Source organism: Pelophylax lessonae (genome assembly GCF_965119305.1).
Source record: "Pelophylax lessonae genome assembly, chromosome: 4".
NCBI classification, from domain to species: Eukaryota; Metazoa; Chordata; class Amphibia; order Anura; family Ranidae; genus Pelophylax; species Pelophylax lessonae.
Genome location: NC_138771.1, coordinates 91,787,419 through 91,813,207, shown reverse-complemented (window position 1 = coordinate 91,813,207; position 25,789 = coordinate 91,787,419). Strand labels below are relative to the sequence as shown.

General features: G+C 43.9%; 1 protein-coding gene across 5 annotated transcripts in view; it reads left to right on the top strand.

The window, feature by feature from the left end:
- The window catches only part of MYO5A (myosin VA), a 391,043-nt gene that overhangs the window by 165,198 nt on the left and 200,056 nt on the right, over positions 1 to 25,789 (top strand). For all 5 annotated transcript variants that reach the window (XM_082256683.1, XM_082256682.1, XM_082256681.1 and 2 more), the window contains one exon: positions 13,320 to 13,476. In XM_082256683.1, the coding sequence (XP_082112809.1) occupies positions 13,320 to 13,476 (157 nt within the window). The remainder of the gene's footprint in view (positions 1 to 13,319; positions 13,477 to 25,789) is intronic.

The following is a 25,789-nucleotide window of genomic DNA, read 5'->3' as shown; positions in this document are numbered from 1 at the left end:
CTTATATATTTTATCGAAATAATAGGTCCTGCACGATTTTTAAAAATGCAGTTGACCACAACAAACAGTACATTTGAACGTGTGCTGCAATGAACTGTATATATACATTGTGGTGCAACTACCAACTACAGTGCTGTACTGTTTTAAAATACGTATTGTGATGTGAGCTAACCTTAAGGGGTTGGACTGAAAGATTGGCTTTGTATATATTTTACTGTACTCTGTTTAATTTGAAAAATATCTTTATACAGTCCTTGTATCTTTAATATTCACGGACTGTGAAAGCCAGTTTGGTAGTTAGTTATATATTTAACAATAGAGAATTAATGTTTTTTTGCTGCTGGATAAGCTAGTGCTTTCATTGGTGGTTCCCTAATGTTTTTTTTTTTTTTTTTTTTTTTTTTTTATACTACCAAATTGTTTTTGTCTCCTTTAAAATGGCACCTTATGCTCATGGGTACAGTTAGACATTATTCATAGGTCTATTAGGGAACCTATATTGAAGAACCATGTGGGCTGCCATTGCCGTCTCCTTCTTTTAAAAATATTAGTTCCTGGCTGGGATACTAAGCCAATGGCTTCATTATGACGAGTCAGTTATTTACCATAAATACACAAATTAGGTGTTGTGACATCAGTGACTCTCCTGGGCTAAAAACTTGTCCAAGGTCAGTGACCAAATTTGTTGAAGAAAGCCAGGTAGCTTGCCTATAAAGTATACTTTTCTTATGTTAGAAACTTTTTACTTTTTCCTTTCCAAACATAACATGTTAGGATCCAACCTTGTATGATAAATGAAACAAACACGTGCCTTAGACCAGTGTTTCTCAACTCCGGTCCTCAGGGCACACTAACAGGCCAGATTTTAAGTATTACCTTGGGGAGATGTAAAGTATTACCTTGGGGAGATGTAGACTAGAGTACTGCAATCACTGAGCAGCAAATTATATCACCTGGGATGTATTTCAGTTTTCTTGCAAACCTGGCCTGTTAGTGTGCCCTGAGGACCGGAGTTGAGAAACACTGCCTTAGACGATTTTAAATGGTGATTTTTGCTTGTAGCTGGCAGCATCTGACATTAAAACAGAATGTGCAATGGTCACTACTTTTATTGGGCATTACTAGTTTTTGTTTAATATCTCTCTCTTTCTCTTCCCTAGAAGCCCAATACAGTAGCAATAACTACATGCCCTGTTTATGCATTCAATACTGAAAGTTAGCCAGTAGTATGTCAGTGTAGAAGGGTCCCCAGTAGGTTTATGTGTTGGCTACTTTGCAGCATCATGGAAGCTAAAGGCTCATGCAGATAGTCCTAAAAATGATTCATAGCTGGAATTACATACATGAATGTACTTGTCCTCTTACACAGACATAATGAATTTGGCTCAGACATTGCCTAGGGTGAAGATGTCTACAGTTATACTTCTTTCTAGTGATAGTCCACAGTGATCATGTTCTTAGTTCAACAGATTTCCAATATGTTGGAAACACAAATATTCATCCTGTGCTGAAGTGTTAGTGCATCTTGTGTGTAGCTACACTGATTATTTCATATTTCCTGGGCATGGCTATTTCACTTGAAATTCTTTTTGTCGTACATTCTGTGAAGGTTTTGACTCTTATCGTAAGCTTGGCATAAGTTAATTTTCAAGTTCAATTATCGTAGTAGATATTCACAATCAAAATTATTCATTATAGTTAGCAACTATGGATTATGTGCAGTATATAGTGCAATTGAGCAATCGCCTGTAGTTGTGTAGCCCAGTTGTACACCCAGTTGACTGAGTTACCAGTTACAGATTCAGAGGAATCAGTGGAATACCAAATCAGCATTTTCCTTCCCCAAAAATTGTTGTAGAATTCAAATACATTTTTAAGACATGTGAGGAGTTCAATAAACCGCAAGAGATAAACTTGAGATGCCAAAAACTTTGGGAAAAGTAGACTGGTTGGTTAGATTTGTGTTATGGCCGTAAAAATGTTTATCATTTAAATCCAATGCTGTTTTTGTCATCAGCCATGTTTTATATGACACCTTACTGGTAGCTGCCAAATAATCTCTTTAATCTGTGTGAAAGGCAAGGTTCCTGAGATTCCCCACTGCCTTTTTGACCAGCTGTAATGCCTGCTCCTTTTATCTATTGGAGGAAAGAGTGCCGTGATGCATGAATGCAAAGAGGTTCAATGCTTCTTAACAGATTCTTTACAGACTGCTTTTATGTAGAGCTATATGGTGGGATAGTATCATGGTTACAACATTGCTTAAAAAAGGAGGATAGCAGACTATTTAATCTTCATAAAAATTAAAAAGTGCACACAAGTAGAGATGCGGATGCTTACATTGATCAGATGTGTCTTGGTGCAGTTGGATCCGTTGTTGGCACCATCTTCATATTCAAAATAAGTTTGAAAAAAAAATTCCATTAAAAAATCATCTTCCAACAAATGAAACCACCTATAAGAAAGCCTCACCTCTGCCCTCAACCCCAATGAAGAACACAAATTAAGATGGTTCTACTGGGAACAAATTTGATACTCTGCGGAAAATGTACAAAACAGGTGGGGTAATGTTTAACCTCTGATGCTTGATGATGCCACATTCTCCTTCTCTGGCCTACCTGCTTCTCTTTATTCCTATATTCAGTCCTCTTTCCCTCCGCACTCCCATCTTCTTACCCACCCTGGTAACCCACTGTTAACGTTTGACTGTAGCTAAGGCAACCATTCCCTACTTTCCTGTTTGCTGTTTAGAAAGACCCTCAACTTACTATTACCCTGCATTTAGATCCCCCCCCCCTCACCTTGTATAAAGTGAAAAGTTGGTTTACACCAATGTCATCCCTTGGGCAGCATCATTCAGAGGCAGTAATTGAATTTTGCATCCTAAATCGATATTTTTCCAGGTATTCTCGTATTTTTATACTTCCTAGTGTGAACTTAAATTCCTAATTGTATTTTGATGGAACTATATTAAAGTATTAAAGAAAAAATCAAAAATGAAATTTCTATTATGCAGCAATGCCATACTGATTCTTTTGTAAGATACATTTTAATATACTTCATTAAAATACAAATGGTTTTAATACGAAGCTAGTGCTGACCGCAAATACATTTTGATAAAAAAAAAAGTTTTAGCTCTCGTTCACATTGAACAGGCTTTAAAATCATGCAACTTCGTCTGAACTCGCATAATTTCAAATCCGCATTTCCGTCCACCTTCCGGGGCGACTTGAAAGACATCTGCGCAGGTTCATGCACAGATGTCTATTGAAGTAACCAGAAGTAGTGCAGGAACTACTTTTGAAATCGGCGCGGCGCCGCAAAGTCGTCTTTGCACCGATTGGGACACTCCCATTGCCGGCAATAGGCTGTGATTTGCCCTGTGAAATCGCATGTCAAATCGCGGACTTTAAATCCTTTCACATGGATGTCTTCAGTTCAGTCAAGTTTTGTTCTATGAAAATAAACTGATAAATACTGATTCAGGTTACATGAGTTCATGTCAGTTTGCAAACCTATCTTCAGTTTACAGTATTTTCATTTATGCATCAGTTTTTTCCGTGTTTTTTTTTTTCCCAGCTGTTTAAAGAAAATAGCAATTTGTTCAAAAGTATAAACTAAAAAATGGGTTGATTTACTAAAACCAAACAGTTCAAAATCTGGTGCTCCTGTGCCTGGTAGCCAATCGGCTACTAACATCAGTTTGTTCAATTCATGATGTCGGAACGCAAATATGCAGCCTCGGCCTCGGGGTTGTACCGGGGTGATGCTTGCAGCTAGAGGCATTACCCAGGTACCGTTGTTTAGAGCTGATGGTCGGCTTTCTTGTAATAACCAACGATGCGGCTGAGCAGCTGCTTAGTGGTTTTTACAAGGAATGGGAGGGACGTACCTCCCCTTCTCCCCTCCCGCCGCCTTCTACGGCTCGCCTGGGAGTCTCCCGTCCCACCAGGGTAACCCAAGCGACAAACTGGCACATCCGCCGGCTGGCTGAAGACCCGAACAAAGCCAGATTCTGCTTTGTTCAGGTCTCCAATGTAGAAACCCAAAAGCAATGAATGTCATGAAATCACTTCCGGGTACTGGAGCCTTAAAGGCGCCAGATTTTTTTTTAAAAACAACCGCATTTAAAACAGGCAAATATGGCGTTTTAAATGCTTTTAAGTGCAGAGGAGAGGTTTGGGGTCTTTTAGACCACAGATCCCTCCATAAAGAGTACCTGTCATTGCCTATTACTGTCACAAGGGATGTTTACATTGCTTGTGACAGCAATAAAAGTGATTAAAAAAAATGTTTTTTAAAGGGACAGTGTAAAAATAAAAAAACTAGGCGCCCCACCCCTCCGTGCTCCCACACACAAGCGAATGAATAAGTAAGTATCGCCTATGTAAACAGTGTTCAAACCACAAAAGTGAGGAATCGCCACGATCGTTAGAGCGAGAGCCATAATTCTAGCACAAGACCTCCTCTGTAACTCTAAACAGGTAACCATTAACATTTTTTAAACAGGTAACCATTAACATTTTTTAAAGGGTTGCCTATGGAGATTTTTAGGTACCGTAGTTTGTCACCATTCCACAATGTGCACAATTTTAAACCATGACATGTTGGGTATCTATTTTTACTCGGCGTAACATCATTCACATTTATACAAAAACATTTGGCTAACTTTACTGTTTTTTTTTTTTTTTTATTCATGAAAGTATATTTCTTCCAAAAAAATTGCATTTGAAAGACTGCTGCACAAATACCGTGTGACATAAAATATTGCAACGATTGCCATTTCATTCTCTAGGGTCTCTGCTAATATATATATATTTATATAATGTTTGGGGGTTCTAAGTAATTTTCTAGCAAAAAATACTAATTTTGACTTATAAGCAACAAATGTTATAGTGTTACTAAACCCAAAACAGTAAAATTAGTCTGTTTATACAGTAAAGCATGCTTGCTATACTCACTGTGGAACCTAAGGAGGTAATCCTTTGCATTGTGTATAAAGGCAGTTTAATCATGTCTCTCTGATCCTCCTCTTCGTTCACTGTTTCTAAAAAAAATAACCTGATATTTACAGAGCCAGGGGATGGGCTGCACATGCTCAGTTTGGTGTGTATTGCTAGAGAGTTTTTTTTTTTTTCTTGGGAGAGTGCATGTGATCTGCTCAGGGCCAATCAGCACTGTCCAGACAGAGGCTCAGGGGAGAATGAAAACTCCTCCTATAAGCTTTACTAGGAACTGATGCAATTCACAAGGCTTCTATATACTGCTGATGAGAACAGGTATTTAGCAGATTATATAATTAATTTATATGTTCTGTAGAAGAACAGATATAGTGAATGCAGGATCTGGGTTTATTAACACTTTAAGCTTTGACAATAAAACCTGAAAGCTGATTAGTCTTTTTGTAGAGTTGCCCCAGAATTTGCACACTCCAGTTTTCGGAAATTAACCTCAATATGTTTCTTGCCTAAAAACATCGGAAAAGGGTGTAAGCAGATGTAGCCGAACGTACATCCGTTTACTTCTTCCCACCCATTGACCTACATTTTGGTTTGGTCTGGATCTGCCTGACAAACCGACAGATGAATCCAGACTGAAAGCCCTTCATTATGAACGGGATTCACATCATGTCATTGAAGACTTATGCAGTTTCTGCATAAGAAATAGAAGGACACACATTGTGCATTTTCATTTTGACAAGTTCACTCTCAAAATCCATGAAAGATCCTTCAAATAATTGTGTTTTGTAGTTATTCGTTTGCTGCCAGACCTCTATAGCTGCACCCTTGGGCTTGTCTGCTATTTTGTATGAACACATCCCCGGTTTGTTTCTGACAGCCTTGCTAATGATTCAGCATATGTTCTGCTTGGTAAATATTGCAAGTCTGAAAGCTTTAAAACACAATAGACGGCCTCACACACAGAGTCATTTTTGTTCTTGCTACTAGGCAAAAATATGTACCAACGGTATGTGACTATACCTGTCCGATTTAATGGTTTGAATTTTTAACTAAAAGGAAATCTGCTTTTGCTCCTAATGGCAAAGGCTTGTACACTTATATAATAAATAAGTGTCCAGGAGCAAAATATTCAGGAGATTATTTATTGCTTACAAGAGTTTTCTCTGTTTCCAGTTTTCTCCCACATTTATACTCATCATATTGTGCATTTAAAGGCCTCCCTCCAAACCAGCTCTATAGTATGTATGAGTGTGTAGGGACAAATTGGTTAATTATTAAACTCTCTTGGTGGTGAAACATAGTTTGTGCTTATTTCAACCACTTGACTCTCAGGCCTTTTTATGACCCTTTTGTTTACATGTAAATAATCTGTATTTTTTGATAAAAAGTTGGTTAGAAACCCCAAACATTATATATTTGTTTTAAAGCAGAGGCCCTAGGGGTCAGAGTTAAATGATGGCTAAAATTATGTGGTAAAATAGCTATTGCACTAAATCAGTTTTGAAAGTGCAATTCACTAAGAATCGTGGTAAATAACTACTGTGTTAAATTTTCGATACTGCGGTAATTACCGTATATTTTCATGTTGAAATGTATCGCATTGAGCGGGTTACTAAGGAGCGGGCCGGGATGCCAGCTGCCGCGTCCTTAGCAGATTACCCATCAGCTGTCAGCGGATACTCTGCTGACAGGGAATGTAAAGAAAGCATTCTGGTAATTAAAAATTATGAAAAAGAAAAACAGTGTGGGGTCCCCCCATAAATAACCAGACCCCAATCCAAGCATGCAGCCCGGCAGGTCAGGAAAGGGAGGGCACGAGTGAGCGCCCCCCCCCCCTTCTGAACCATACCAAGCCATGTGCCACCCCGACCCCAAACCTTAATTGGGACTAGGGCCTCTTCCCCACAACCACCGCTGTGGTGGTTTGCGGGCAGGTAGCTTATTGGAATCTAGAAGCCCCCTTTAATAAGGGGGCCCCCAAATCAGGCCCCCTCATGTGAATAAGTATGGGGTACATTGCACCCCTACTCATTCACCAAAAAAGGTGTAAAAAGAAAAAAAAATACAGTTTTTGACAATTCCTTTATATATAAAAAAAAAAAAAAATTCCCCTGAAGTAGATATAACGCCAATTATGACGCTCGCTGCCACCCCCGAACCCAAAAAGAAGAGGGAGAACAAAAACCTCAGGCCCCGACGAAGGCTTCCGCCGTTTGCCTGCTCCTTCATCTAACAGTTCTTAAGCGGAGTTCCAGCTGTTTTTGTGTTTAATAAAAGTCAGCAGCTACACTTTTTGTAGACTTTTAATAAACACACACTTACCTGTCCCACGATCCAGCGATGCGGGCAGCGGGAGCCTCGGTTCTCTCCCTCTTCTCCCTGCAGTGCCACCATCACAAGTTTGGGCACCCGGCAGTGACAGCTTGCGGCTTCACAGCTGGGTGCGCACTGCGCATGTGCACGCCGCGCTTCCTTAGTGTCCCAGAAGATTGCAGGGAGGAAGGGGGAGAGGAGTACTTCTGCTCGGGCCGCCTAGCTATCTGTTCCCCCCCCCCCCCCCCCGCCAAATGTGGCATGTCAGGGGATCAGGAGCTCTTAAAGCAGAAGTTCCACTTTTGGGTGGAACTCCGCTTTAAATAGCTAAGGGGAGGGGTCATTGGGTGGCCCCACCCCCTTGGGATGACGCAGACCAGGAGCATGCTGGACCACCCGGTGACATCACTGGGTGACTGCTCCCCTTAGCTATTTAGGAACTGTCAAACGGAGGAGCAGGCAGTCCAACATCTGCCCTTCAAAGCATTCAAAACACCAAGATCTGTGTTTTTGAATTCTTTTGATTTTTTTAAAATGGAGCCTTTGACATCTGGGTAAACCGGAAGTGATGTCAGGTTATCGCTTCTGGGTTACCATAGCGGAATGCCGATCAAAGCCGATCCCGGCTATGTTCAGCTGTCCAGCCAGTCTGCGGATGAGCTGGCTGGTCGCTCTGGTCTCCCAGTGAGGCAAGAGGGTTCGTCCCCTCCCGCTGCTTTTAAAAACTGCTTCTAAAAACAATCCAGTTGCTAGTTAGCTGCTAGGATTGCTTTCACAAGAGAGCCGACCACCGGCTCTAAAACACGTTTACTGGGGTGATCCCTGCAGCTGCAGGCGTCATCCCAGTATAACTGTTTGAAGTCCAGTGATGTACGGGTACCTCACTGGTCAGCAAGTGGTTAAACAGTCAAGATATTCCAATGTGTCGTACATTTGGCAACTTAATCCAAGTGACAAGGACATTACTCACAGATCAGTTATATACCTTTCTGGAAAAACACACACTGGGGTTGATTTCCTAAAGCTGGAGAGTGCAAATCGGGTGCAACTCTACAAAGAAAGAAATCAGCTTCCAAGTTTTAGCCCTGATTCACATTGATGCTACTTGGAAATCATGCTACTTCACTTGAAGTAGCACAATCTCAAAGTAGCAGGTCAGCGCAATTTCAGGTGCTACATGAAAGACATCTGTGTAGCTTCATGCACAGATGTCCATTGATGTCTCACCCAAAATCAGCAAAAGTAGTGCAGGAACTACTTTTGCAAATTGGTGTGGTGCCGCAAAGTCGGTGTCATACTGATTGAAATGGTGCTGTTGCTGGCAGTAGGCTGTGACTTTTCATGCAATTTGACCTGTCAAATCACATGATAAATCGCTCCAATGTGAACAGGGCGTATTGTCAACCTAAATTGAACAAGCTGAAGTTAGAAGCTGATTGGCTACCATGCACAGTGCACCAGATTTTGCACTCTCCAGTTTTAGTAAATCAAACCCACTCTTCTTATCAGGACAAATGATTACTACAAACACACAGTACTATATCGTTCTATAGGTCAGAGCATTCACCAGGATATCAAGCTGGCCACACATTAGCAGAATTTTGTTCAAACATTTGCACAGAAATTTTGAAAAAATGTTGTCTGAGTATTTAATGGTACCATTCAGGGGCGTCCGCAGAACTTTTTTCAGGGGGGGGCATAATTTTAAGTTCACCCATTCTTTGCCCCTTTTTAACAGTCATGAATTGGAAGGGCTTAGTCCTGATCCTGTTCCCTTAAAGCATGTTATATAGCACTGTGCTTTGCTGTGTAATTTGGCCCCTTCTATCACCTAAAATACCTGGCTGATACTGCCTGGCTATGTCCTCCCCTCTGTAAACTGACCACGGTATACCATGGCTGCTGAGCCCTGACAGTGTGGTCAGTTTACGTGCCTCAGTCATCGGCAGCCCTCCTGTCCTCCTCTGTCCTCTCTCCCCCCTCCCTCCCTGCCTGTGTGCTCCTGTGTCCTGTTGCTTTGCGCCCCCCCCCCCAAGCGCTCGAACTACGGCGTCATCCAAAAATTGAGGCCCCGGCTTTTGGGCTTTCTTCGCGGAGATGCTGCCAATGGGGAACTGGCGGCCTCTTGTGGTGGCCGGGAGTATTACAACACGCAGTAACTAGCAATGCAAGGATTTTCTACTGTTTGTTTTCAATGCACGCCCTTCTCCTTCCCAAGAGGTGGAGAGACAGAAGTTTTTGCAGTCTTCATCTGGCGCCCTTTTGTTAAAGGTAAGTTTTGCAGGGAGTGTGGTTGTTATTTGATTTTATTTTTAAATCCCATTTTACACCGCTCTCTCCTGGAAGTTCAAGGATAATGTGTTTTATATATTTATGCACTTCTGCAAAAGAGTGTAAGGGCTCTTTCACACGGGCGTTCCGATCAGATCCGCCTGTCAGTTTTTTAGGCGGATTTGATCGGATGCCCCATTCAGCCCTATGGAGCAGCGGATGTCAGCGGTGACGTGTCCGCTGCCTCCCGCATCCGATCCTGTCTGTGAAATCCGGACAGATGGAAACCCTATTTTCCATCCGTCCTGGGGATCGGATTGGATGGGATCGGATGAGAGCGGGCAGGCGGAGACGGAGCTGTCATCCGCCGGCTCAGTGGGGATCGGCGGATGGATCCCCGCTGAGCAGAGCACGGTCCGCAACGGAATGCGGACTGTGTGAAAGGGGCCTTACTTTAAAAATTGCATTTTGTAATCTTGCAATGTGTTGATCTTTTGTTTTGCATTAAAATCCCTTATTCACAATTAGAATCTTTTATGGAAAAAAATTAAATAAATTATTATTTTTCATCATCTCCCTGCCCTGCCACAGCCGATGGCCCCTTTCACACTGGCTTTCTGATCAGGTCCGCCTGTCAGTTTTTCAGGCGGACCTGATCGGACCCTTCAGTCTCTATGGAGTGGCAAGCCGCCGCCATCCGATCCTGTCCGCCAAAAACAGATGGATGGTGGTTCTATTTAACATCCGTCCAGTGAATCGGATTGGATGGCATCGGATGGAAACAGACGGTTCGTTTCCATCTAATAGCCCCTAGAGGAGAATGGGCTGCGTCTGCATAGCAGAGCGGACAGGACCTGTCATCCACCTGCTCAGCGGGGATCAGCAGAGAGATCCCCACTGAGCATGCGGATTCTGCTTAGCGTAGGCACCCGTGTGAAAGGGGCCTAAGGTGGCATATGTTACTCTTGGTCACTGGATCTCCTATCGCCCCAACCTTGCTGCACTTTTTAAATTTAAGATCAGTTATTTTCGTCATTGAAAATAAAGCTTTGTTGTTAAAAAAAAAAAATGGCTCTTAACTTTTTTAGCTGGCTCCTAGATTCCAAACAAATTTGTCAAGCCCTGCATTATAGAGTGAGCAAATGTAATTAATAAAACCCTGAAAAATGTTGCAGGGGAAGCCGTCCCTGCTAGCTATAACTGCTGCTAGCAATAATCGCATTTCAAATCTGGCCAGGTTGGTTGTACCCAAATTCCTGCTGAACCGGCCGAGATTCGAACCATGTATGGCCGGCTTTAGATTTATTTTGATCAGCCCACAGGATGAACGTAAAGAAATCAATATGTGTATGGCCATACATAGAAAAGATACGGGATGTGTACCTAATATATGAATAGTGCTGGCTGCAGAGCAATAATGTAAAAGTAAAGCAAAAAAAGATTTGTTTTGACTTTGGTTTATACAGAATTCTTACTTATTACAAGGTATACGGTGCATATTGTGAAGGGCAGCCTATTACTCTTCAAAAAAAAAAACATTGCATAAATAATATAGAGAATTGCTATTTCCCAAATACATGTCGATTTATTTATTCCACAATATAGGGGGTACATTTACAAGTCTTGTTCACAGAAAGAACAGGAACCTATATATGATTAGGTTCCATAATGGTATGCGAGGGATGTTTAACCATTTTGCCCATAGCTAAAGTTTGAGGGTAACCCGTAGGTTTGTATCTGCGTTTTTCTAATTTTGAGAATTTTACATATTTTGAATGTAGTTCTTCACATTAAGAAAAAAATCACGGGCTTTTGATAAGCAGAGGGGAACATGGCTTGAAGGACAGATGTATTTGAAGGTTCCCTGACTTCTATAGTTCTTTGTGATTCTTAAAGGTCTCTTTAAGGTTATATTCTGAAGGTATTTTCATTCATCTCCAGTTGTTAGAAAGCTTGTAATCAGTTTCAGATTTGTAACAGTTTGAGTTGTTTTGTACCATGATAAGCACGCATCATATATAGGGGAGAGTTCAACTGGGGGAATCAATGGTGGATAAGGATCTGGATGTTCTGGTAGATCATAAGCTTTATAATAGCATGCAATGCCAAGCTGCTGTTTCCAAAGCAAGCAAAATCCATTCTTGTATTAAAAGAGGTACAGTAAGTATGGACTGCAGAGAGAGAGAGATATCATTTTGCTGCTATACAAATCATTAGTAAGACCTCATCTGGAATATGCAGTTCAGTTTTGGGCACCAGTTCTCAAAAAGGATATCGGGGAGCTAAAGAGAAGGGCAACCAAACTTATAAGAGGCATGGAGGAGCTCAGCTATGAGGAAAGATTAGAATAACTGAATTTATTCTCCTGAGAAGAGGATATTAAGGGGGGATATAATCAACATGCATAAACACATAAGTGGTCCATATAGTGGACTTGGTGTAGAGTTATTCACTTTAAAGGGGGTGTAAAGTCAGAAGGTGTTTTATCGTAATGCATTCTATACATTAAGATAAAAAAACTTTCAGCTCCCCTCAGCCCCCCTAATACTTATCTGAGCCCCCTCTCTATTCAACGATGTCCACGAGTGCTTCAGCTGTCCGGGGACTCTCTCTCCCGATTGGCTGAGACACAGCTGCAGCGCCATTGGCTCCCGCTGCTATCAATCAAACTCAGTAAGCCAATCAGGAGAGGGAGGGGAGGGGGCCGAACGACAGCTCCGTGTCTGAATGGACACAGGGAGCTGCAGCTTGGCTCAGGTGCCCCCATAGCAAGCTTCTTGCTGTGAGGGGCACTCAACAGGAGGGGGGCAGGAGCTCCAGCCAGGGACCCAAGAAGAGGAGGATCCGGGCTGCCCTGTGCAAAACCACTGCACAGAGGAGGTAAGTATCACATGTTTGTTATTTTAATAGAGCGGTTGTGTTGTCCCGGCGGGGAGATGTAAAATCCAGCAGACTGGTTGTATTCAAGTTGATCGAACGATAAATCCGTTTGGGTACATACAGCCTGCCCATACATGGGCAGGCTGTATGGTGAACCGGCTGAGATTTTAACCTTCTATGGCCGACTTAAGGTCATCACAGAGGAGGGAAAAGAGAGTTACGCTCTAAACACAGAAAGGCTTCTTCACAATAAGAGCTGTGAACATGTGGAATAGACTGCCTCAAGAGCTGGTTCTGGCAAGATTAGTAAATTGTTTTTTTTAAAGAGGCCTGGCATTTCCTAAATGCACAAAATATAACTGGATACTAAATGTGGATCCAGGGGATATCCAATTACCTCTTGGGGGATCAGCAATTAATTGTTTTTCTCCTCTGGAGCAAATTGGATCATGCTTTATTGGGTCTTTCTTTTGACTTCCTCTGGATCCTCTGTGGGTATAGAATTTTGTATGTGGAGGTTTTCTGTGAGTTTTTTTTTTTTTTTTTTTTGGGGGTAAACCGGATAGATTGCGTTTTTTTTTTTCAACCACTTTAACTATGTATTCTTGGGATCCTCAAACTACGGCCTTCCAGCTGTTGCGGAACTACACATCCCATGAGGCATTGTAAAACTCTGACATTCATAGACATGACTAGGCATGATGGGAATTGTAGTTCCCGAACAACTGGAGGGCCAATGTTTGAAGACCCCTGATGTATTCAAAGTGGTCCTTATGGCAAAGTACTAAAAGCTGTTGTACTATATGGACAAGTTAGTCAGGAAAGTGTCCATGTGTGTAATATGTCCATTAAAATATAACATGGAGCTTTTGTGTTCTTTACACTGTTGTCCAGGGATGAGAGGAACCAGTCCATCATCGTGAGTGGGGAATCTGGTGCAGGGAAGACTGTTTCTGCTAAGTATGCCATGAGATATTTTGCCACCGTCAGCGGCTCTGAGAGTGAGGCAAACATAGAAGAGAAAGTTTTGGCTTCTAATCCGATTATGGAGGTAAGTGTAACCAGTAGCAATGGCAGTTCCCGTTGCATACAACTAAAGTACAGTATCTTTATCTGTATTTAGCATATGAATTACTATTGTGATCAATGTGTACAAGTGGCAGTCACTGCTGGTCAAGCAAGAATTTTATTCCTGAGAAACAGTTTCCATGGTGGTTGATTTAGTAGCTGTGAAATAGTCTGGCCATTTGCTTCATTTTTCACCAATTTCTATCAATTATTCTCTCGTTAGATAGCTGAGAATATTTTGTCTCTGCCCTGTTTGTGAAGGTCAAAATTAAGTATTAATGTTAAATATATTTAACTTTCCAGTGTGCATATGTTCATGCTATTACTCATTAATAAAAGTCTGGCTACTTTGTACAGCAGAATTAGCTTCATGCTGTCTTCTTTCGGTACGCTCACCATGAAAATATCACCAGACACCACTGTGAATGTTAATGAGAAACCAGCTTGCTTTCTCTGTCGATTGAGAACTGCATTTTTCACATTAACTTGTTGTGGTTGACTGGATTCTGGTTAAATTATATCTTAATATTTGGGTAACTCTTGTTATTGAGTTGGCATTTTGTGTCATGCTATTTAGAGGAAAAATATGAGTTTCAGTAAAATAGTGTTCCCTTTACAGGAAGGTATTGACTTTATGCTGAATGCTGGAAGGTTTATTTGACTGATCTACTACGCGTCCTAACCTGAATTATAATTCATAGAGACTTCTCTTTTTTCAGATGTGAGATGGCACTTGCATATACTGTTGCAGTTCACAGTCTATAAGGACTGTGTACAAACGGTGCATACTGGCTGAAAAAATAAAATTTCTCTTTCGTTCATCGACGGACACAGTGATCCATAAATCATAACTAGTGAGCTATATTGCCTTCTCCAGGAGTAGGACTTGGCAGAACATAAAACACCTGGCTATGCCCATGGGCCATCCTACAATCAAATGCCTGGCTGGCCGATGGGCTGGATAATCTAGATCCGGTGGTCCCCCCAGCCCAGCCAGTGAGTGCGTGCAGACCGCAGCTATGCGCTACCTCGGCGGCGACATAGCCTCACGAACAGAGGCTGGCCCGCTAGTTAAATGTCTCGCAGGGTCGCATACGACCGGGCTTGGGTTTGAGTCGCAGTGTTCCCCTACTTCGGTGGCGAGGAATTCTGTCTGGAGCGGTACCTGCACCATGGAAGGGTAAGTACAGTCCGCCCTCTCCCCTTTTGGTGGTTTTCTATGGGGTGGATGTGGGTAATCTCCAGGGACGATCGGACCAGCCTGCAGGTTCCTTCCTCCCATCCTTAAATACCTCACTGAGCTGGGCTTCCCCCACTCCCATTCCCCCTGGGCTGCGATGCAGAGGGTGCAGGAAAGATCCTGGCAGCATGCTTTAGTGTTTAGATGGTGGTGGCCATTTTCCCTTAGTTTGGCTTGTCTCAGGTTGGCGGCCATGTTTGTGTAGTCGGATGATGTCACAAGGCCATTTTCCCTTTGTTTGGCTGGTCTCCGGTTGGCGGCCATGTTTGTGTAGTCGGATGATGTTCCCTTAGTCTGTGAGATGCTAGAGACAACTGAAGCCTTGTGGGGATGCTGAAGGTCCTCCTCTTCCTCCTCTTCCTCTTCCTCCTCTTCCTCAGTTTCCTCTTCCTGTGCCCGGGACATATGAACAAGGAATAGCGTTCATGATGAAGCTGGGTTTGAATTCTCGATGCTTCTCCAGACCGTAGGGTGAGTCTTTCGGAGTCCCTGTTATCTCTCTCTCTACTGATCAGTACTCTGAGCCTTGAGGGGATCGTTTTGGTGGTGCCAAAAGATTGTTTCTCTAGCGCTCATTGACAGACGTAGTCCTCGGTGATACACCACCTTCGGGTTATGCTGCCTCCACAGGAGCAGGACTAGACAGGAAATTAAAAAGCTCTGGCCACACCCCAGGGGCAGTCCCAGAGGGTATATCCTCTCTCTCTCTGCCTCAGCAAATCAGTTATTTTCTGTCTAGTTAGGAGTAAGGACCTAGATACCTTGCTGGGATCTTAGGTCCTGGCAAGAATTTTTTCTTAAAGGATTTTTTTAGACAGCTTTTTTCTCCAGTGTTCCTGTGAGATCTTCAAGCAAGAAAGCTGAACTGGGCGACGGGCTGGATGTTGAGATCCGGTGGTCACCCCAGTTCAGCCTACGAGCGCGTGCAGGCCATAGCTCCGCGCTGGGTCGGCCGCGACAAAGTCCCATTAAAGGACTGTCCACGCGAGTTAAACGTCTCGCTGAAACGCCAAAGACCATGAGTCACGGCGTCCGTATCGGTCGACAGCCCTCCCGCCCCGGTGGAGAGGGGTACTGTCAGGAGTTGGTGCCCGCCTGGTTCCGGTATGGTGAGTAGTATGTTCCCCCTTTCCCCCTGACGGGTTTTGTGGTGAACGCGGGCCCCTCTCTGTATGGTAAGATAGAGTCCCTTTCTATCCTACAACATGACACAGATCCTCCTACTTTGAGTGTGATTTTATGTGTGCAAAAAGCCAGGAGGCTTGGTTTGGGAGCTAACAATCTAATTGTATACATGTTTTAAAGATGTAATCTGTGGCATTCTGGGAATCTTATGGGTTAAGAATAAGCTACCTACCAGTCAGAAGCCACGGACATGTAGACTGCCTTCCTAATCAGATCTCCAGCTATTAGCAGGCCTCCCGAACGGCCATGCGGTCCGCCAGGGCCGGTACCGCCAACCACGCCATATCCCCATGCAGTGAGAGTGTTGTGTGCCCTGCAGCACACCGCTATTCAGTACGGGCCGCCGCCATTTTTTTTTGCTGGATCGCACGAGCCGCCATTTTGGCGTAGCCTCGTGTCTCCAGCATGGGGGCGGCCATGTTTGAGGTGATCCAAACACCTCGTGGAGCTTGGGGGAGGCGCCGGAAGGCGTACAGAGGGGCGGAGCCGCCTCCTTTCTTCCTGGGCAGCCAGCCAAAAGACTTCCTGTTTGTTAAGACAGCGCTGTAACCTGTTGCAGTTAAACTCTGAGCATCAAGTGGAAGGGGCTTTTGTGGCGCTGGGGGTCGAAAAAAAAAAAAAAGAAAAGAAAAGTTTTATTTTTGAATTATATTATCCAGGAAGTAACTGGAGTTATCATGGACCCTGCCACACATATTCCCCCACCTGTTTCCCTCGAGGGGGCCACGGGACCCGCCGGTGCACAGAGTATAGAGTCATTTACAGCAATTTTGGAGTCTATGGTGGCTCGGGTGGAGGCGGCCTGTCAGGGACGGGGGTCAAGGAAGCGACCCCCGCCTACCCCTATACCATCTGACACCTCTGACTCAGATTCAGAGGTGGTCACGGCAGTTGCAGGTTCCTCTGCAAGGGCTGTTATCCCAGGTAAAGCCCCCTCAGACAGTGAGGAGGACGCTTCTTCTCCTGCTATTATTCAGGAAGAAGCATTGGTGGACGCACTAGTTGTGGCAGTGCAGGAAACCTTAAAACTTGAGGCTTTACCGGCAGAGGCAACTGAAACAGAGATTCCTTTTGGTACTAATAAGCCCATCAAGACGATGAAGGCTTTTCCTGTACCTAAATGTTTCGGTAATCAGATTAAAGGAGAATGGGAGCATTCTAAACGTACCTTTACTATTTCCAAGCGTATTGCTAGACGCTATCCGTTTGAGGAATCCATCATTAAGAAATGGACGGTACCACCAGTCGTGGATCCGCCTATTTCCAGGCTGAATAAAGCCACGGTTATTCCAGTGGAGGACACTTCGTCCTTTAAGGATCCGGTGGATCGAAAGATGGAAGCAGAGTCCCGCACCATCTTCTCTCTGATAGGGTCAGCTTTTAGACCAGTAATTGTTATTGGTCTAGTTTCCCAGACACTTACGGAATGGGCGAAAATGGTACGCCAAGATCTTAGGGGAAAAGATATTCCCCAGGAGACATCTGATTTGATGGAACAGATTATACAAGGGCTACAGTTTATCTGTGACGCAGCCTTGGACACTACTCCCTTATTAGGGCATGCATCTAAGACAGCGGTGATCCTCAGACGTGTGCTGTGGTTAAAATGCTGGTCAGCTGACCTAGGTTCCAAGAAGACCTTGACAAATCTCCCCTTTCAGGGGAATCGTCTATTTGGGGCCAACCTAGATGAAATCATTAAGGATGCCACTGGGGGCAAGAGCACTTTTTTGTCACAGGCTGCTAAAGCTAAGGGACCTCGCAACAAGCGAGGACCTTTCTTTACCGCCCATAAAGGGCGCCCGGCTGGTACTAGCGGGAAAGGCAAGACTCCTCCAGGAGGGTTCAAGAAGGGCTGGTCGGACAAGCAAAGGACCAACCCAGCCAAACCCGAAGCAAAGGAGTACACAGCCTGAAGGTGCGCCCCCACCCGGTTTCAGGGTGGGGGGACGTTGTCACCGGTATTCAGGACATTAGATCGAGCATCAACCACTACTACCGGTGCGATTCTTCCCTTCCAACATTTAAGTACTACAGGAAGCGGTAATTACCATTCCCTGAATAGATCTTTTCCTTTACCTTTTCCTAAGATTAGTCCCGATACCTCACAGGAATCGGATCTGGTTGACCAGATAGGCCAAGAAGCCTCTAGTCGGGTGACTTCGGTCCCTGAGGTTCAACCAGAAAAGATCACCTTTCCTGATAACTATCAGGTATCTGATAAATGTGTGGGGAAAACGACCAGACTTTCTCGGATGGTCGGGGCCAGATACCTCTAGGGACGCCTGGTTCAGATCCAATCAGCGCCAGTGGTCCTAGAAATTCTAGGCTGGCCTCCTCAAGCCGGCCTGGCCGACTTGGACATGTTAGTCGTAGACGTTCCGTGGGAACTTCGTCTCAGGGAGTGTCTGTGGTCTCAAGGACCAATTTACCATCATGCTTTACAGTCGCTGGGTTTAATGGCCTGGCCATTGAGACCCAAGTACTGAAGGACAGAGGTTTGTCAGCTTCAGTCATTCCTACCCTTATTAAAGCAAGGAAAGCGACTTCCAGCAAAGTCTATTATCACACATGGAAAACTTATATTGCGTGGTGCGAATCTTTAGGATTTCCTCCACGTACCTATTCGGTGTCTCGAATATTGGCCTTTTTGCAACAAGTGGTTGAGCAGAAGCTAGCCTTGAGCACCATCAAGGGTCAAGTTTCAGCATTAGCAATCTTCTTTCAGAAGCCTTTAGCTACCAAATCCTTGGTGCGGAATTTCATCCAGGGGGTGCGGCACCTGGCTCCTCCAGTCCGCGCGCCCTTACCGCCTTGGGATCTTAATTTGGTTTTGTCGGTTCTACAGAAACCTCCTTTTGAAAACATCAGGGAGATTCCCTTGCTTACTTTATCCCAGAAAGGGGCCTTCTTGGTGGCTATTACTTCTGCTCGCAGGGTGTCAGAACTGGCTGCATTATCATGCCAGTCCCCATACCTAGTGATTCATAGGGATAAGGTAGTACTTCATCTTAAGCCATCTTTTCTGCCCAAGGTGGTTTCAGATTTTCATCTGAATGAAGATATTGTACTACCTTCCTTGTGTCCTCAGCCCAAGCATCATCGGGAACATGCGTTGCATTCCTTAGATGTGGTTCGGGCAATCAGGGTATACCTGAAAGCTACGGAATCATTCCGTAAGACGGATTCACTTTTTGTGATCACGGATGGCCCCAGAAAGGGTTTGCCTGCATCTGCCGCGACCATTGCCAAATGGATTAGACAAACGGTGGTACAGGCTTATTCTATTAAGGGTCAGAGTCCTCCGTTCCCTGTTAGGGCGCACTCCACTCGAGCGCTCAGTACTTCCTGGGCCTTTCGCCATCAGGCGTCAGTGGTCCAGGTATGTAAGGCGGCCACCTGGTCGTCAGTACATACCTTTACAAAATTCTATAAAATTGATGTGACGGCATCGGCGGATGCCTCATTTGGCCGCAAGGTTTTGCAGGCCGCAATTTGAGGAGACCGGTGGTCTACCTCGAGGGTTTTTTTCTGTTTGAAAAAAAAAAAAAAAAAATTGTTTTCTCTTTTTTTGTTGAGTCTCATCATTAAGGATGAGCATTGTAAACTTCTAGTTGGCACCGGTTGGGCCTTCTAGATTGGGATTTGATTTCCATTTTCCCACCCCTCAGTTGTGATACTGCTCTGGGACGTCCCGAAGGTGGTGTATCACCGAGGACTACGTCTGTCAATGAGCGCTAGAGAAAAATGGATTTTTGTAAAATCTTACCGTAAAATCCTTTTCTCTTAGCTCATTGACAGACGTAGTCCCCGCCCCTCTGTTTTTTTGAGTTGGGTTAAAATCTCTAAAGACTGCTTTTTCACATAACTGATTTGCTGAGGCAGAGAGAGAGAGGATATACCCTCTGGGACTGCCCCTGGGGTGTGGCCAGAGCTTTTTAATTTCCTGTCTAGTCCTGCTCCTGTGGAGGCAACATAACCCGAAGGTGGTGTATCACCGAGGACTACGTCTGTCAATGAGCTAAGAGAAAAGGATTTTACGGTAAGATTTTACAAAAATCCATTTTTTTGTACTGCAAGGTCTTCTTTTCCTTATGGAGCCTCAGGGTCACATCTCCCCCACTGACCCCCCTCATGGAGGTCGCAGTTCCCTCCCCAGCTTCCCATGGTTGCACTGACGGCGGTGCTGCAGTCCTTAGTGTCCCATGTGGAAGTGGCATGTGGGCAAGGCCCAGGAGGAAGCGTCCCCCGCCTTCCCCTGCTCAGGCTGTCTCATCTGATTCTGAGCTTGATGCCACCGTGAACGTGGCCAGACCAGGGGGATTTAATATCACACCCCACTGATCCATCCGATAGTGAGGAAGATTCCTCCATGATCGCAGCAGCGAATTAAAAACTGCTGGTAGACTCACTTATCACTGCAGTGCGTGAGAATGAAGTGGAGGATACGGTTGATGTAGCCACGGACGTGGCTGTGTCGTTGGGTACGTACAAGTCGCATCGTACTCCAGGTGTTTCCTTATGTGCCTTATTTTGACATGTTTTCCTGTAAGGAATGGGAACAACCAAAATTACCCTTTGTGGTCCCCAAAAGTTTTGCTGTACGTTACCCTTTTGAGGAGTCACCTTTAAAAAAGTGGGTTAGTCCACCACTGGTGGACCCTTCTGTTTCTTGGGTGAATAAAGCAACCATGACCCAGTAGAGGAATCCCCGTCCTTTAAGGATCCAGCTGACAGGAAAGCGAAGTCTGTGGCACGCAGTATGTTTACTATGGCTGGTTCGGCATTGCGGGCAGTCTTTGCCTCAGCCCTGGTGTCTCAGACCCTAACCGAATGAGCCAAGCTTTTGCGCCAGGGCCTGTAGGGTGAGCATGTCCCTGCTGCTTATGTTGATTTAGTAGACCAGTTGGTCCAAGCGCCGCAGTTTATTTGTGATGCAGCTTTGGATATAGCTCCTGTGCTGCCCAAACTTTGTTTCAGCGGTGGTGATTAGGCACGTGCAGTGGCTTAAGAATTGGTCCGCAGACCAAGCCTCTAAGAAAGCTCTAAGAAAGCTCTCACTGATCTGATTGCTTGTTTTAGGGCTACCCTGGATGACATCATTAGTGGTATCATGGGGGGGGGGGGAGTACCTTCCGGCCACAGTCAAGGACAATGTGATTCTGAGCCTAATGCCACCATGGATGCGTCCAGGGGGGCTTAATAACATACCCCCAGATCCATCCGATAGTGAGGATGATTCCTCCATTGTCGCAGCAGTCAATGAAAAAGCGCTGGTAGAGCCGGATACAAGCCGGATACAAACTATTGTAAGCCCTGTCCATCTCCCTGTCCCATTTGACTTGTGGTATAGTTATGGAAAGCAGAATGCAACTCTAATGCATTCAGTAGGTATCTCTAATGCTTTCCTTGTTCTCAGTTGTTGTTTGTCATGTTCTCTATGTAGATGTATGTAAATTTGTGCAGGGACTGCTTGCTTCTAAACGTCTGTGAGCTACAGCGATTAAATAAGTGTAGCATAGCATAGAAATCATCATTTTATTTCTTTTGGCACTGTAAACTTTGAATCCAAGCTATATAAATTATATGTTTTTTTCTTTCTCTAAAGACTAGTATACACGGGCCGAATGTTGGGTTGCATTGGCTGGTTCAATAAAAACTGGCCTCCGTTCGGCACGTGTGTTCTGCTGCCGGTCTGACAGAACCGGTCATTCAGCCAGCTTTTGTTGAAGGGGCAGGACCAAAAAAGGTCTACCAACCGAGTAGTAGACATCTAGTAGTGTGTACGCAGCTTTAGTCCTTGTCTGCTGCTACGTTACAGATGTAAGCAAGCTGAATGTAAACAAAGCTGTTTTTTACACAGTCTAGAGCACCCAGACTTTCTCAATCAGGGTTCCATGGAACCCTAATGTTCCATTAGAAGGGGCTAAGGGGTTCCTTGAGCCTTTGGCAGTACCTATATCGTTCTGGGGCCAATGCCACCTGAAAGAGCCAACGGCACAACATCAATGATGTTTTTAGCTGTCTCTAGTGGTGGCATTCTTACCACCACTGTAAGGGGGCATTTTTTTCCCACTGGCCACCAATGAATTGCTCTAAGCAAGGTTTCCCCTAGATCAGCCATTCTCAGCCAGGGTTCTGTGAAACCCTAGGGTTCCTCCAGGGGGGTTGCAAGGGGTTTCTTCTGCTGTAGCTGATTGACCTACCATTCAATAGTGACTGCATAGTTCTGGTTTCATTGCCACTTGAAAGAGCCAGCACCATGAAACCAATGATTTTTTTAGCTGTCAGGGTGGCATTTTGACCACCAGTGTGAAGGACATTCTTCCCACAGACCACCAATGTAAGGGTCATTCTTCCCACAGACCACCAATGTAAGGGTCATTCTTGCCACTGACCACCAATGTAAGGGTCATTCTTGCCACTGACCACCAATGTAAGGGTCATTCTTGCCAATGACCACCAATGTAAGGGTCATTCTTGCCACTGACCACCAATGTAAGGGTCATTCTTGCCACTGACCACCAATGTAAGGGTCATTCTTACCACTGACCACCAATGTAAGGAACATTGTTACCACTGACCCCTAAAAGATGTTGGTATCTCTGGAAATAATAAAACAAAGCAAACAAAATTTAAAGTTGAAATTTGGGCAGAATTTCTTTTCACAAATTTTCATAAGTGATTTATTACCTTTGAGCAATTTAATTATATCTTTTAAAAAAAGGCTTCCACCCATTGAGAAATCACATCTCGACGGCTCTTGTATAATAAATATTCATTCGCCTTAACGTTTCATAGGACTGGTGGCCACTGTTCCTTCTCTTCCCCTAGATACTGGTCTTTTAATGCCCCCTGTGTAGCTCTTTTTTTCAGAGGACTCAAGAGTCCCGGTCCGACCCGCCCACTGTGTAGACCATTCACAAGTGTAGTAAGAGGACCCAATAGTCCTGGTCCTACCTGCCCACTGTGTAGTTTATTCACAAGTGTAGTGGGAGGACCCAGGTCCCTTTCTGAGGCATCCACTGTCTTTTGTTTTTCAAGTGTAGTGGGAGGATCCAAGAGTCCTGGTCTGACCTTTTAACTATGTAGTTTTAATGAGTGGAAGGACCTGGGTCCCATTCTTACTTACCCACTGTCTAGTTTATTTGCAAGTGTAGTGGGAGGACCCGAGAATCCTGGTCCTTCCTGCCCACTGTGTAGTTCATTCACAAGTGTAGTGGGAGGACCCTGATCCCATTCTGACGTATCTTTTGTTTAGTTTGTTCGCAAGTTTAGTAAGAGGACCCAGGAGTCCTGGTCTGACCTGCGCACTGTATAGTTTATTCACAAGTGTAGTGGGATTACCCAGGTTCCTTTCTGAGGCATCCACCATCTTGTTTGTTTTTCAATTGTAGTGGGAGGACCCAAGATTCCTGGTCTGTCCTTTCCACTATGTAATTTATTGACAAGTGTAGTGGGAGGACCTGGGTCCCATTCTGACTCGCCCACTGTCAAGTTAATTTACAGGTGTAGTGGGAGGACACAGATCCAGGTTTGACTCACACACTACAATGCATTATTTGACTGACAGGTTTTCTGAGGTGCTCCAAATGTCCTTAGGATGTGATATTGGGCACCTCACTGATCCCTCCTCCCATTGGCCAGGTACTGTATAGCTGCAGTATGAGAGGATAATGGATGGTGTCACAGCCTCTTCTAAAATAGATTTCTCTGGACAGATGTCCGTTACAGAAAAACGTTCTGCATGTATTTCCTGTCCATAAGGAAGGGAAGTTTAAGAGAAAACTTGAGAGTATCCTAGAATTTCTCCTTAAAACACCTTTATCCTTTATCCTAAGCTATCAGAGAACAGTACAAAGCGAGGAGATCAAGACGAGGCTTGCAGGCTTAAGCCCCGTACACACGCGTCGATTATTGGCCGGGAATTTTCGGCCAACGGCCGATCGGCCGATTTTCGGCTTGTTAGTATGATGCTTCCTACAACCGACTCCGACTTTTCGGCCTAAAAAAATCTGGTGTGCAGGCTATAAAATTTTTGTTGGCCGTCAACACAACGGCCGATTTTCCGTCAGTCAGTACAGATTTCGGCAGACAAAAATCTGATAAGCAAGACTGGGCATGCTCAGAGAAGAAAAAACACACGGAAAGTAAACCAGCACATGACATCACTTCTGAAGTAGATTTTTGTTGGCCGAGAAAATTAGTGTGCAGTCTAGGCACATTCCAACCAACAAAACACCACTCTGGACAAAAGTTGGACGATTGGTCCCCGATAATCGTTGCGTGTGTACGAGGCATTACTCAGTAAACCGGACACTAACTCATAACAACCTGTCTTGAATCAATACCTGCAGAAGCCACTCTGCAAAAGATGCTGATTTGTTACTACTTTTTTCACAATACACTTTGCTCCTTGCATTGATTAGGTGCATAGGCCTATGTAAGTAATTGGCTTTGGCATGTGTACCAACAACAGTACCAGTCCACGTCGGTACCCATGACCAGGCTGCCTATCTTCATGGAAATTGTTGGGTCATCTGCCAATTAAATTCCTTTGTGAGGCCCAGATGTGGAGTTATAGAATGTGTTTGGACAGTTGCAGCCCACAAGAATTATATTGGTTCATAAACTTACCACCCTTTTGTTTTTCCACCTACTCTACTTGCCAGACTGTCAGTCTGGCCTGAAAGAGAGAATTCGTCTCATCTTTTTCTTAACACAACAGTAACTTTGAAGGAAAATGCTAAATTTGTTTTCCTTTAAAGAACTTCTTTTTAAGAGTGTCGGCATCACAACATGTTAGAAACTGGTCTTATGACAGAGTTCCCATGGGGTGAAAGTCAGAGCAGATCTGTCAGTCAGAACTCAAGTTCAATAAATGCATCTTGGGATTTAAATAAAACAAGTCTTCTACTTGTCCTTTAACACAACGAGCCAATTAAGACATTCCTGGCAAAGTCGTGACTCTGCTATGAATGTAATGAAAAGCTCTGGAGTTGAAAAGGTCTCTGACCATTTATAATGCTATATGTCTGGTGTAGTCTTGTATTCTTCAGAAAAATGAAGAGTCACACATTTTCTAATTGGATTCAATTAGAAATATGTGCAAATTATTGGTAAAAGTTGTGTGAATCTTGTGTGAAAAAATGAATGGATCTCAGAGTGCTAGGGTAAAAAAAATGAACTCATTTGATAAGCATGTGCTTAAAGTAACCAATGTACTCTAAATAAATAATTTTTGTACTTCACAATCTTAACTACTGAGCAATTAACCTTCTTAGCAGTATTCCCGAGCGTGGCTCGGGGTTAAATTTCAGAGCCGAAAGCGGTAACCCCGAGCCACACTCGGGGTACAGCCAGAAGCATCACTGGATCCTGTAAGCAGGGTTACTTGCCTTGTCACCGGGATCCAACGATGTGTCTGGGCGTTGTCTCGTGGGGGATCTTCCTCCCGATCGTCTCCGTGCCCCGGCATCCGTCTCCTGCGACGTGACGTTCGCAGGGGGGTGGAACCGGCGGCAAATTCATATATACACACACATATATATATATATATACGTGTGTGTGAATATATATATATATATATATATATATATATATATATATATATATATCCATGTGTGTATGTGTATATATATATATATATATATACGTAATTCTTGTGAATGAGCAGCCCAGACCAACTGTATACATTATATATATATATATATATATATATATATATATATATATATACAGGTCATTCTCAAAAAATTAGCATATTGTGATAAAGTTCATTATTTTTTGTAATGTACTGATAAACATTAGACTTTCATATATTTTAGATTCATTGCACAAAACTGAAGTAGTGCAAGCCTTTTATTGTTGT